Below are 13,087 nucleotides of genomic sequence, written 5' to 3' on the forward strand. Positions count from 1 at the left end.
TTGTGGAATCCCACAGATTTACACATTTGGCAGAAAATGACTTAATTGAGAGGAAAAACCAACTTTCTGCTCCATAGAGACCAATGTTAAATCTTGCTGCAAAAACATCTTCCACAGAACTCGGTACCCCATTTCTACATCGCCAGTTTAGCCACATTTTTTACACTACAGACACAATTTTCACAGGATCTGTTGTTCAACTCATCCTTCCGCTCATGTAATGATATCGGAGCAATAGGAGCTACGGTTATGGGGTTTTTGAGGATTTGTTTGAGAGGTGTTTCCCTGTCTGTTCTCCATGAACAGGCTGCGGGCACACAGGTGTTTCTAATTAGGGATGTTTATAAACACACAGACTCACAGACACGTGCACTCACTCCTCTCTCTATCTATCTCTGTGTGTGTCTCTCATTCAGGTCTTGGATACTTTTAGAGGACTGAGTCTGTGTCTGTCTGTCTGTCTGTCTGTCTGTCTGTCGGTCTGTCTTACTCACTCAGTCCATGTAACTGTCTGTCTGCCTGTCTGTTCTCCATGAACAGGCTGCTGGCACACAGGTGTTCGTGATTAAGGTAATCAGCAATGTTGATAAACACACAGACTCACAGACACACGCGCACATACACTTCTCTCTCTCTGTCTCTCTGTGTCTCTCATTCAGTCATTCAGGTCTTGGATACTTTTAGAGGACCCCCCACACACACACTTATTCTAATGCTACTAATACTTCTACTACTTATAATACTTCTACTAGAACTACAACTTCTACTACTACTAAAACAAATATCGCTAATGCTGACATTTTTTAAGCCACAGAAACCATTCAAATATTAAAATGTTCAGCTCTTTCAGGAGAGGAGTGATATGACTTTTCATATTTGTAAGCTTTAAACTTTGAATTATTCAGCTTTTTGCAATCTTTTTTTAATTGGATATCTGGATAAAATCTTCAAATCCTCTTAAACGTCTTCAACTTTCAAAGCCTTCTTCTTTCTCATACTTTCAGCTACAGATGCCATAGTTAAACATTTCAACTAGAAGGGTTTTCAGCAGTGCAGTTTAAATGCTTTCAGGCTACAACATTTTTCAGACAGGTAGTCTCCCATTTCTGTATTTTCAGCCATTTGTAATCTTTAAACTTTTTGAATTATTAAGCTTTTTGCAATTTTTTTTAAATTGGATATCTATTTTCAGCAATGTTTTTGCAATTAATTTCAGCTTTTAGCATTCCAACGCATTTTCAGCAGGAAATGCATTTTCTAGTTCCTCATTGGTCTTTTACTAAACTCTCTGAAGAAGCAGAATATTAGCAGGACACTTTAGTTCTCATGTTTTTGTAGCTGCAGGAAGCTGTAACTTCCCTCATTTTATCTAACACTGTCCTGAAATGTAATGTAATGTAATTGTAGTGTTAATGCCTGCAACAGTGATAATTGAGATGTTAGACTAGAACTGAGTAGTAGACTCGCTTTTCATGCTAAAATACAGCAAGAATAGTGTATAATCGAACACCTTATGACGGCGTGTCCCCTGATTTTGGTGTGAAGTGGACATGATGCTACTTTTTAGTTATCTTTTTTAGATACATTTTGTTTCACAAAACACTAGATTAAGTGCCATGTCAAAAAAATAAAGTGGAAATTACCCAACCACAATCCAGAACCCAATGCCCGGTGTACTGGTGCATTTATGTCTTTGGTATATTGCTGGCTGATTCACATTTTTTAAACGTCATGTACACAAGACGCATGGTTTTAGTGATCGGGGTAGTTTTAGTTTTAGAATTGGGGAACCCTGATTTACCCAACTGATGTATACAAGCAAGAGACTCGAAGAGATGCAACATCCTGGAGAGTTTCCAAGAGCCGTGGTTAAGGCATGGCTCCAAAATAACATTGAGCTAGCAGAGAAATCAGATTGTATTCTGCATACTGAATAATCAAATGACAATTTGATTACATTTAGCTGATAATACTTCTGTACATTTACTTGAGCAACATGTATAATTTAGGATTTTTACTTACTTTTACAGGAATATTTTTAGGCTGTAGTATTTCTACTTTTGCTTAAGTAAAGGATCCAAGTACTTCTTCCACCATTGCTGCAGTGCATGTCAAGTTAATCTGACATACCTATCCCATGTGTGCATGTAAACACTACCAGACACCACAACAGAACACAACGCAGAGAGAAGGGCATCTAGGAGCAGTGTGTAACCACATCACAGACATTTATTTTAACCCAAACCATGATCTCTTCCAAAACCCAACCAAGTAGTTATGTTTCACAACGTTACCCATGCGTTTAAAACTGCTACCCTTTCACAAGGTTAAATAGAACGGTCACTTTTAAAATCTGCCACCGTGCGTCTGTTTCACAAAGTTAAATGAAACCGGCCGATACGTTGTTTCGGGATTCTATGGCAAACGACCTGTTGTTTCGTTATGAGGACGTGTTGCAATTATATCAGTAAAGTGATTGAAGAGAGAATTTCCTTCTTGTTCAGAGTTATTTGGAGTTTGGAAACTTTGCAAATTTAAAGGGAGCATGGTAAAGAACACCCTTTGCCCTCCCAAAACTGGTGACATAACTCAAGTTCACATGATGTTCAAAATGCTGCTGTCAAATAGTTTGTACTTAAAAATCTGCCACTGCACCCTCTTGAATCCGATTAATTTTTTTTGTGCTTGGTCAACAATATTTCTTTGTATTATGTTCCTGCTCACAGAGCTGGATTCCCAAGATCCTCAGGAAGCGAGTGTGCACCACATTTGTTGAAGACTCTTTCAGGTAATTACTCCTTCCTCTGTTTTCTCTAAAATGCAAAACTATTGGGTTTTAATGATGTGAAAGCAGGCTCCAACATCCGGTACTGATAAGTGAAGGGAATGCAGAAGTGCCTTAAACTGAAGGCAAAGTCGGAAGGCAAAGCTCTCAATTTACCAGTCCATCTACGTTCGGACCCTTACCTATGGGCAAGCGGACGAAATGAGCTTTTTTCATATGGCTGGGCTCAGCCTTAGAGATAGGGTGAGGAGCTCAGCTCACTGTCACTTCTGGTTGCAAAAAAAGTAGGCCACGCCCAAAATGTCAAACTCGAGGCTTCAAAATGGTGATGTGTGATTATGTCCACTTCTTATATACAGTCAAAACAGTGTGTCATAAGGAATACATTTTTCTTTTTGATTGTGTGATTCTGTAATTGAATGTTGTGTTTTTCTGATGGTGGCAGTGAAGGTGGAGGGTCTTCCCTGATTTCACAGAACTCAAGCTCTACATTTAATACAGTCATATTATCTGTTAAGCCTCGCAGCAGAAATCTAGGAGCTGTCCTGGTTTTTCATTCATTATCAGTTAAAAAAAGTACTTCAGTCCTGTTTTATTATTTTAACATATTGTTTTAAAGATTTTTACCATTCTCTGACTTGGAGAACGTTGTTAATTCTTTCTTCTTCTTCTTTATCATTGATTAAACTCTGTCTTTACCTGCCTGAGGGGCTGCAGCGTTCTGTAGAACTAGCTGGAGCAGACGAGACAGATCACGCAGCCTCAATTACAACCTCTTTGCATTGGCTTCCATTTGATTTAAGAATGAATTTAAGGTTTCACTCTTTACTTTTAAATCCCCCAAACTGGAACAACCCTCCTGTTGGAATTCAATTTAGAGAGAGATTAGGGTTGTACCATCTATGAACCAGTGAAAGTATCTTACTGTTCAAACGGTATCATTACCACAAAGGCCTTTTTGAAATGACCCTGGGCATTTCAGGCGCTATTAAACAGATAACCGGTTTGTGTGTTGTTTGCCAGTAATGGAGCGCTGTGTCAGTGCGGCGGTGTGCGGGAGGTGCACGACTCTGTGGCAACAGCAGACGTCTTTGGAGCAGCCATTGTCACTCAGTGGGACAGCAGGCAGCACTCTTCAGAGTGTCCCACCGACGCCTACGGGGAACTGGAGTTTGCCGGCGCTGGACGAAAACACAGTCATGTGAGAGACACACTCCTACACACACTCATCTACACGTACACACAATTTAAACCAAATCCAAGATGATGAAACCACCCTTTAGAGCAGGGGTGGAATAGTAATTCAATAGTTTTCAACCAGATTCTTTGAATGCAAATCAAGACCAGAAACCCCCATGGGCCGAAGTACAATACAGAAACAAAAGAAATAACTACAAAGAAAACTGAACAGTTTCATGTTTAACATTACAGTCGTTAACTGGAGTGCATATATTACATAAAGTATTTCTGTATCTGCAGCTCTTAAATTCAATTAATATTAATTCAATACTTTTAAAGGGCCCAGGCAGAAATGGTAAAATATTATTGTTTTTCATAAACTTTAGTCAACATCTAGTGCACTTTGATGGAGTGTTGCCTGTGGTGGCCCTCTGGACATATAGATTTAATTCCCATGTACAGTATGTAAAGTATGATAAACAATATGAATGAAATACATCTTTGTCTGAATCATTAGAAATGATTTGATTAATGCATTTCTTTTTCCGTCTAGTTTCTGCGGCTGTCATGTGACACATCACCTCAGATTGTGTACACCCTGATGACGACTCACTGGGGCCTGCCCTTACCCAACTTAGTTGTGTCGGTGGTGGGGGGGGAAGGCCATGAGAAGATCAAAACATGGGTGAGAGATGTCCTGAGAAATGGGCTGGTTAGGGCTGCACAGAGCACAGGTAAGAACCCAGAGCTACTAATAGGGTCAATAGAAACCTATGAGAATCCAAACTGGAACCATTTTGTACGAAAACTTCAGACATTGTAGAATATTGTTTGGTTGATGTCTTGTTGCTGTAATCAATTGCTTCAGCTGACTCCTGGATAATACGCTTAAACAACATTATTGATGGCTCAGTTCTATTCTAGTTTACCAGTGTGACACAAAAAACATGCAGTAGCTCGGAACATTTAACAAATACAGACGAGCATCTTGGATTTGCTTGATTATAGCTGAATATATCAATTAGATAATTATTTAATTATTTTTAATATTGGGATTTTTAATTATCAAACGCAAACAATCCGAATAGCCTTTGAGTTAAGAAGTGGGGCCCTCCTGATGTTAAGAGCACGACTGTTCCAGGAGTGCAGAGCAGAGGGAACCCAGCGTCGAGACATATTGTCTTTACTTTCACACATCACTTTAATGTGGAATAAATACAGTATATGCTGTGTAACTGAAAAGCAAATTGTATGTGTACCACCTCACTACATTTCTCACTACTCTTCCCCCAGGGGCGTGGATCCTGACGGGGGGTTTGAGGGAGGGCGTGGCCCGCTGTGTGGGCGAGGCGGTGAGGGACCACGGGGCCGCGGCTCCAGCTATCTCCAAGAACAAAGTGATTGCTGTGGGGCTGGCACCCTGGGGCCTGGTGCACAACAGACAGCAGCTTGTCAATGCCCAGGTACTCATCAGGCAGTATGCACAGTATGCATTCTACTAATTATATACGGGTGTGTTTGACTTCTGCATGTGTTGTGTAAGCAGCAAAAACATATGTAATAGTGCTGGGCAAGTTAACGCATTATTATCGCGTTAACGCATTCATTAATTAACGCCCACAATTATTTTATCTCGCGTTCACGCAGTTTTAAAAAAATATATTATTTTGAAAGTGCGTTGCTCACTGGCAGCGGTGGAGGAAGTCTTCAGACTACGTTGATGCAGCGCGTGGGAGAAGTTTAGAGAAACTAAAGCAACACAAGCTAACACATGCTACAGAGAAGTGGAGACAAACTGCAGGTCAGTGTTGTGGAAGATGTCGGTCTGAGGAACGTTCTCAAGGTGCGTTCACGTCACGTTTGGTGTGAACGCACCTTTAGGATCAACGAATGACGTCACGTATGAGCCTCAAGACGCACCGTCACAAGAAGAACACACGAGTTGTGTTAAACACTGGAGACTACTGGACATCGCTGGGTAACCTTCATCACCTCTGAGTTACAGTGTTATAGTGATGAAGAGTAGAGCTGCATTCACATGAAGACACAACACACACACTGTGATGAAACGTGCTGAAACGTGTTGCTGAAACGTGTTGTTCATGTTCACAGCAGTGGAACGTTTCACACACAGTCAGCACACTGAGCACAGATAGTGAAGAGATAGAACTGCTGCTGTGTGAAGAGAATGCTGCTGTTAACAAGAACCTTATTTATTTAAAGTGTTTGTAAAACAAATGTTATTGCACATTTGTTCATACAGCAGTACTTTTAAAATAAGAGTGCGCAATACACTACTTTTGAATTCATTATTTAAGTTTGCCATAACAATACGATTATTTATTTATTTATATATATATATATATATATATATATATTTCATGATCAGATCTTATTTTCACATCTTGTGGGAATCATAAAGTCAGAGTAAGTACTGAAGACTCCATCCTTGTTTGGGAAGATCAAAATGATTCCTCATGTGTTTCTTCCTAAGCAGAGACTCTTGTAGTGATGATGTTTCAGTGAGAGCACATGGAGAACATGAAGTGGAGAGAAGAGTGAATGGATCATCATCTCTGGCAACAAACCCTGCAATATCCCGTCTGCCTTCAAAGGAGTGAAGAAAAAAACAATAATTTAGAAAACATTCCAAAAGCTCTGAGTATCATAAATGGCTTTACCCAGTAGGGTGGAGCGGATGTGATGGTGATGGACTGTTAGCCGGGAGCTCCAGCTGAGATCAGATCAGCAGAGAAGATTCCATCTCTCTCTGGATATGAACTCGCTCACATGAACTTTTGTGTTGTCTGTTTGAAGGGCAGTTTCCCCGCTCGATACTACGTCCAGAACACAACGCGCGACTCCTACTGCTTGGACAACAACTGCCAGGCTTTCCTCCTGGTGGATGATGGTAGTGTTGGCCGCCGAGGGGGAGAGACAGCCTTTCGTGGAAGTCTGGAGGACTACATCTCCCATCAGCTCACTGGCATTAGGGGTGAGACGGAGACAGGATATATTAAACGCAGCCCCTTTCAAACATGGACTGTTGTATTGCTGTAATGTCTTATTAGACAGAGTGCTATATACTATATTACTTAGTAACTTGACTTTCAAACATGATATCTTGAGTTGCCATGACATTTAAAGAGTGAGGTGCATGTCTGAAAGGGACTCGTGAGAAAATGATGTGGGCTGACTGTGTTACGTCCTTGACTTCCCTCTACTGCTTAAGGTAGTAGTTGTGCACTTTTGGAGAGGTTGTTTGATGTTATGGGAGAGCATTTCAGATTTCATGTATTTGCTTAATGTAATGCTTCTGTAGAGAAGCTGCCTTTCTCTTCTAACTTCTTATCTTGGGCCAATAACAGGTAGTGGCAGTATTGAAATCCCTGTGCTGTGTATGCTCATCTCAGGAGAAGCCAAGATGCTGGAGGTGAGGAAACTGTCACATACATTCTCACTCTACACACACACGCACGCACGCACGCACACACACACACACACACACACACACACACACACACACACACACACACACACACACACACACACACACACACACACACACACACACACTATGATAGTTTTTTTGATTTTACCAAACATTTTTCCAAGGATAGTTTATTACCACTAAACCAGACTAACAGGCCACAACATACGCAGAATTTCTTTACAGAAGGACTGTGGTCACTGCACTGAACAGAGTTGTTGGGCTGGTTGTTCCGGTCCTCTTCTCCCAGTAGTGCACTGAACTCGATGTTGGTTTCAGTTTATTTAGGTTAGCAATCATTGTCCATCACAGTCTCAACACAAAGACTTCTGGCTATCAGCAGCATACCACTCTCCTGTCAGTCCAGAGGCATGTGTTGTTGCGGAGGTATTACACCCACCCTGTACTGTTAGCTCTGTTAGCACTGTTGCTGTTGTTTGCACTGTTTGTGCCGTTAGCGACTAGCCGTCGGCTTAGCCGTTGCAATGTTCAGAGCCATGTGGAGGGAATCCCTCCATCACAGATCTGCTCTGAATTTTTAATTTAGCTGAGTTTCAAAATTCAAAAGATTCTGAAATTTAAAATGCTAGCATTGTAAAAACAACATCAACATACAGGTCATCAGTAGTTAGTATAAAGTCTGCCTCTTTTTTTTTTTACATTTAAAAAAAATCTAATTTTCAAAAAATTCACACTTTTCGCTTGGCACCAGCAGCACTCAGGTTTCCCCTTCCTGTCTTTATGTTATTGTGAAGGCAGTTCTGCCACTGATTATAAAGCAAAATACTGTATATTTGAACATGTCCTGTCATTTACACTGTGTGCTGTTTCCCTGGCTCAGAGATTAGACGTCTCTCTGAGGAAAGCTACGCCCTGGCTGGTTCTTGCTGGTTCTGGTCCTGCTGCGGACTTTATCAGTGATCTGCTGGACAATCTCTCCTCTGTTTCCTTCAGTACCTCCTCTCCTCCAGCAGAGGGCGAGGCTGCTGAGGGTCTCAGCGCAGAGCTCCGCGACAAGGTCCGTGACAAGGTCCAGAGATACTTCCCAGCTGCAGCTGAGCTGGAGAAACTGGTGGATAGTGTGAGTCAGACCGCTCTAATAATTCTACTATTGCTTATGGTAGAATTGAATAAGATGATGCCAACCACTTTTCAGATCATCCAGTGCTGTTCTGTTTGATCCGTGTGGTTCTGTAAATATTTGAGACGTATGAAATGAAACTTTTCCAAACATTAATTTGCTCATTTCCTTTCACTACCTCTGTGTTTCTAGGCTCTGAGTATTTATCAGAACAGAGAGTTCATTACTGTTTTCCACGGGGAAAAGGAGGGTTCTGATGATTTCGATAAAGTTCTCCTCAAAGCTCTTGTTAGAGGTAAGTAAATATATATGTATATTTATATATAGCACTGTAAGAATGTCATAAAATACTGCGAGCCCTGTTGATGACACGGGGCTGCAATATATGGGGTCAGATCAGTCTCAATAATTGCAAATGCACACAGATAGACTCACAAATGCAAACAGAAAGATTCACAAATGCGCACAGAACAATTCACAAATATATTCGATTTACAAATGCACACAGAACAATTCACAAATACATTCCAATGCACAAATAAATAAATTACGATTTATATAAATAGAGACCGGACCAAACTATGTGTATAAATGTTATTTCGGAGTTCCTTTTTGTTGGTTTATTGCCGTTAAATCATAGCCAAATCAGTTTATGTTGTGTTCAAACAGCTATGGTAAACAGCCGACGTGTGGCTTGCTAGACACAGTGAATACAGCTCGATGAAATCCAGCTCCTCTGGACTATGTTATGAACCAGACATGACGGCGTTTGGTTCCCCGTGATATCTGGGACTTCCACAACACATACTAAGCAGAAATAGAGGTTATTTTTTCCACAGTTGACGGCGGACAGTTGAACGGCTATCAGGGCGATAAGCCGCGCTCCCTCACCGGCGTGTCCAGCGCGATTCACCGATTCACGCGAATGAACACAAATAGTCCCCCGGCGAGAACGGCGGCGCGATTAACGCGCCGCGAATCGTGTTTGGTGTGAACCGCAGCATTACGCTAGCAGCCTAGTGGCCTCATTGTTTGTACCATATGGTTTACACACACATAGTTTGGTCCGGTCTCTACTGATATGAGGTATCGTAGAGCTCTGGGTGAACACAGACGGCTACAATATGTATGAATATGTATGAAGCTGCGCTCATGTGATTGGTTGAAAATGAGGCTGACATCTGATTGGCTACAGACAGGTCTATGTTGAAAAAAACGCATTTGTGAATCCAGCGACGGCAGAACAGTCTCAAAAATCCGTACATGAATGTGAAGCGATTTGCAAATGAATGCAGTGCGATCCACAAATAAATACATACAAATCCACACACAAATACATACAAATGCAGAAATATATTTGTGATTTTTTTTTTTTACATTTATATAAATCGTAATTTATTTATTTGTGCATTGGAATGTATTTGTGAATTGTTCTGCGTGCATTTGTAAATCGAATATATTTGTAAATCCTTCTGTGTGCATTTGTAAATCGAATATATTTGTGAATTGTTCTGTGCGCATTTGTGAATCTTTCTGTTTGCATTTGTGAGTCTATCTGTGTGCATTTGCAATTATTGAGACTGATCTGACCCCATAGCAATAGATCTCTCATGCCTCTGATGTACACAGCTGTCTGACCTCACAGAGTTTTGTAAGTGATCACAAGTACCTGATGGGGAGCCAATTTAGAAATATTAGGATTGCTGTCATGCAACCTTTTAGATGACCTGGACAATACGTTTTGCTGAGACAGTTGAAGAGGGATGTAGAGACCTTTCATTAGGCCTATTAGGGGCAAGACTGGCTGGGGCAGGAAACTCGAGGAAATGACTTTGAGTTTGTTCAATAAAAGTATTTTGAAAGAAACAAAGATAGCTGTTTTCGATTTGAATAGCAGGTTTGTGAGATCTTGAATAGTTGGCCCTGACCTGATATCATACCATGTCTCTACAAAACATTCTTGGTGTGTCTTTTCATATTCTCCAGTATATTTCCCATCAGCCTTATCTAGACCTTTAGCTCCCCCCAGTGTGTGTGACACCATTTCTGACACTGCCCCCTACACCCCACATACCCCCCCACACTAAGACAACGAAAGACCCGCAAAATCACAACGCTGTCCAATTTGAATTGATCCAGTCTGCATTGTTGTACAGCTCATGTAAATGTTGCTCTGTGTGTGTTTTGTGTTAAGCTAGTAAACGTGTGTCCAGTGAAGCCCTGAAGTACACTGAGGAGCTGAAACTAGCCGTGGCCTGGAACCGAGTGGACATCGTCAAAACGGAGCTCTTTAATGGAGACTTACAGTGGAAGGTCAGAGTCAAACTTCATGACAAATAAATGCTGAATACATTATACACCCGGCATGAAGAAGGTTTGGAATATATATATAAGGTACAAAAACAATGTCAAAAGTCTACAGCCTCACTAGTATTTGGAGCCATTCGATCCTTCCTTCCTGCCAGTAAATCCCTTTTAAACTAATGAAGTACTTCTCCTCAAGTTCAGTGAACTGACTTTGATGTGTAAAATCGGGGCTATGCTACAGAAAGTGGTTAGAAATGTATTCCTGCATGCTTTAATCACATAATGTTGATGTGGTGATTTATATTTTAAGTATGACGAACTTGAGGACTCAATGACAGACGCACTGATCAACAACAAGCCCCAGTTTGTGCGTCTCTTCTGCGAGAATGGACTGAATATTCTGGACTACCTGACATACCGCCGCTTGGAAAGCTTGTACTGCTCGCTGTCAGACAGCTCGCTGGCCTACATTCTGCTCCAGAGGCGTCTGAGCGAGAGGCAGGGCCTGGCTGGATCCCTGCCCAACCTGCATGGAGCTGAGACGGCGCCTCCGAAGAGTCCTCAGAGTGCACTAACTGGACCCACTTCAGCAATGGAGCTCAACCTGTATGAGGTGAGGAAGAATAGGTGAGGATGGGGAAAGGAGTTGAATAGGTGAACGGATGATGGTGGTAGCGTCATGTTAATGATTACTGTGTAACGATGGTGTTGAGGCTGCTAATGATAATTACTTTTATATGCATTTCTTTGACTTTATTTAAATACCATTCAGTGCTATTTTAGTCACAATTCTGCTGTATCACAGGGTTCATTTTCATTTTACAACAGGGCTGCACCACGTTTTGTAGTCTCATTTTGCTAAATAAGAAAAGCAACACTGTATTATATGGTGGAGGATGAATTTCGGAATCTCACATCCTGAGGATAGAAGCTGTTCCTGATGTCTGTCAGTACGTCAGCTGATACTTCTGTATCTCTTGCCAGATGGCAGCAGGGTGAACAGGCTGTGGCTGGGGGGGGGGGGGGGGTATCGTCTTTTAATATTCTTTGTCACCAATATCACTGAAGCTCGGGAGATGGGTACCAACGAGGTTCTTGGTGGTTTTGATTAAACCTCTGTAGAGCCCTCATGTCCTGGGTCGAGCACGTCCAATGCCAGTTTGTAGTGTTTCCAGTCAGGATGCTTTCTATTGCTCCTCTGTCAGAGTTGCCATGAACTTGGCACAGGCCCCTACCCTCAAACCTAAACTAATTGTTATACACAGTATGCCAGACTAAGTCAGCTGACATATTCATAATAGTAATGTGACAGCTGAGCGAAGTGCATTAGCACTTTCACAGGCTGCTGCTGTGCCTCTCACCTACTGTCAGTAATCGCACTCGTTGTCTCTCCAGCGTTAGCGATTGTTGGCTCACGTTAGCGCAGCTATATGTTGTTTTGCCAGATAATGGTCTTTCCTTCAACATCGTTGACTACTACTTGGTTAGGTTTAGGAATAGACAGTGAAATAATTAGTAAGGTTTCGTGTTTGTTTGTGTTTGCATTTAGTTGCTGTGTCACTTTGTTTGGATTGTTTTGGGGATCCTTTTCTGCCCATGTGTGGTTGTTTCAACACTTGTCTCGGGTGCACAAATCAGATGTTTGGACCATGTCTGAGTCGTTTCCAGGAGATTTCTTTCCACCCATTCCCATAACTCAGTTATGTTAAGGCAACACAACTACTTGGTTAGGTTTAGGAATAGACAGTGAAATAATTAGTAAGGTTTCGTGTTTGTGTTGAAATGATTTCATGGGATACCTACAAATGATGGTGCATTATTTTTTGTCTATTGCTACGTATGCTGGAGGAGACAAGCCTGAAATGTAACAGCCTAACGTGTGTTTGATGAAAATTTCAAATCCTTTTAAATACATTTGTGTGAATCTCTATTTATTACATAAATGTATTACATTTATTTAAATCAAGAAATATTTGTGTGTTCATCAGAAATATATTTGTGAATCTTATGTTTTATATGTGGATTTTGTTTGTTTTCATATATAATGATTAGATTATATGATATATTTAAATCACAAAATACATTTGTGAATCCTTCTGCGTGCATTCATTAATATTGAGACTGATCTGACTTATTTCTGACGGTAGTGTCGTCTGCAAACCTCCCAACAGAGTTCTCTTCATGTTTGGGGTAGCAGTCATGGGTGTGCAGCGTGAACAGGAGGGGGCTGAGGACACAACCCAGG

The 13,087-nt window shown here is 41.2% G+C and overlaps 1 protein-coding gene across 1 annotated transcript in view; it reads left to right on the forward strand.

The window, feature by feature from the left end:
• Positions 1–13,087, forward strand: part of trpm4a (transient receptor potential cation channel, subfamily M, member 4a) — a 44,286-nt gene that overhangs the window by 5,088 nt on the left and 26,111 nt on the right. The window contains exons 2-11 of the mRNA XM_079177436.1: positions 2,727–2,788; positions 3,809–3,986; positions 4,518–4,698; positions 5,258–5,427; positions 6,782–6,959; positions 7,333–7,397; positions 8,296–8,535; positions 8,728–8,830; positions 10,730–10,848; positions 11,153–11,455. Of these exons, the coding sequence (XP_079033562.1) occupies positions 2,727–2,788; positions 3,809–3,986; positions 4,518–4,698; positions 5,258–5,427; positions 6,782–6,959; positions 7,333–7,397; positions 8,296–8,535; positions 8,728–8,830; positions 10,730–10,848; positions 11,153–11,455 (1,599 nt within the window). The remainder of the gene's footprint in view (positions 1–2,726; positions 2,789–3,808; positions 3,987–4,517; positions 4,699–5,257; positions 5,428–6,781; positions 6,960–7,332; positions 7,398–8,295; positions 8,536–8,727; positions 8,831–10,729; positions 10,849–11,152; positions 11,456–13,087) is intronic.

This window comes from Pholis gunnellus (assembly GCF_910591455.1).
Source record: "Pholis gunnellus genome assembly, chromosome: 17".
NCBI lineage: Eukaryota > Metazoa > Chordata > Actinopteri > Perciformes > Pholidae > Pholis > Pholis gunnellus.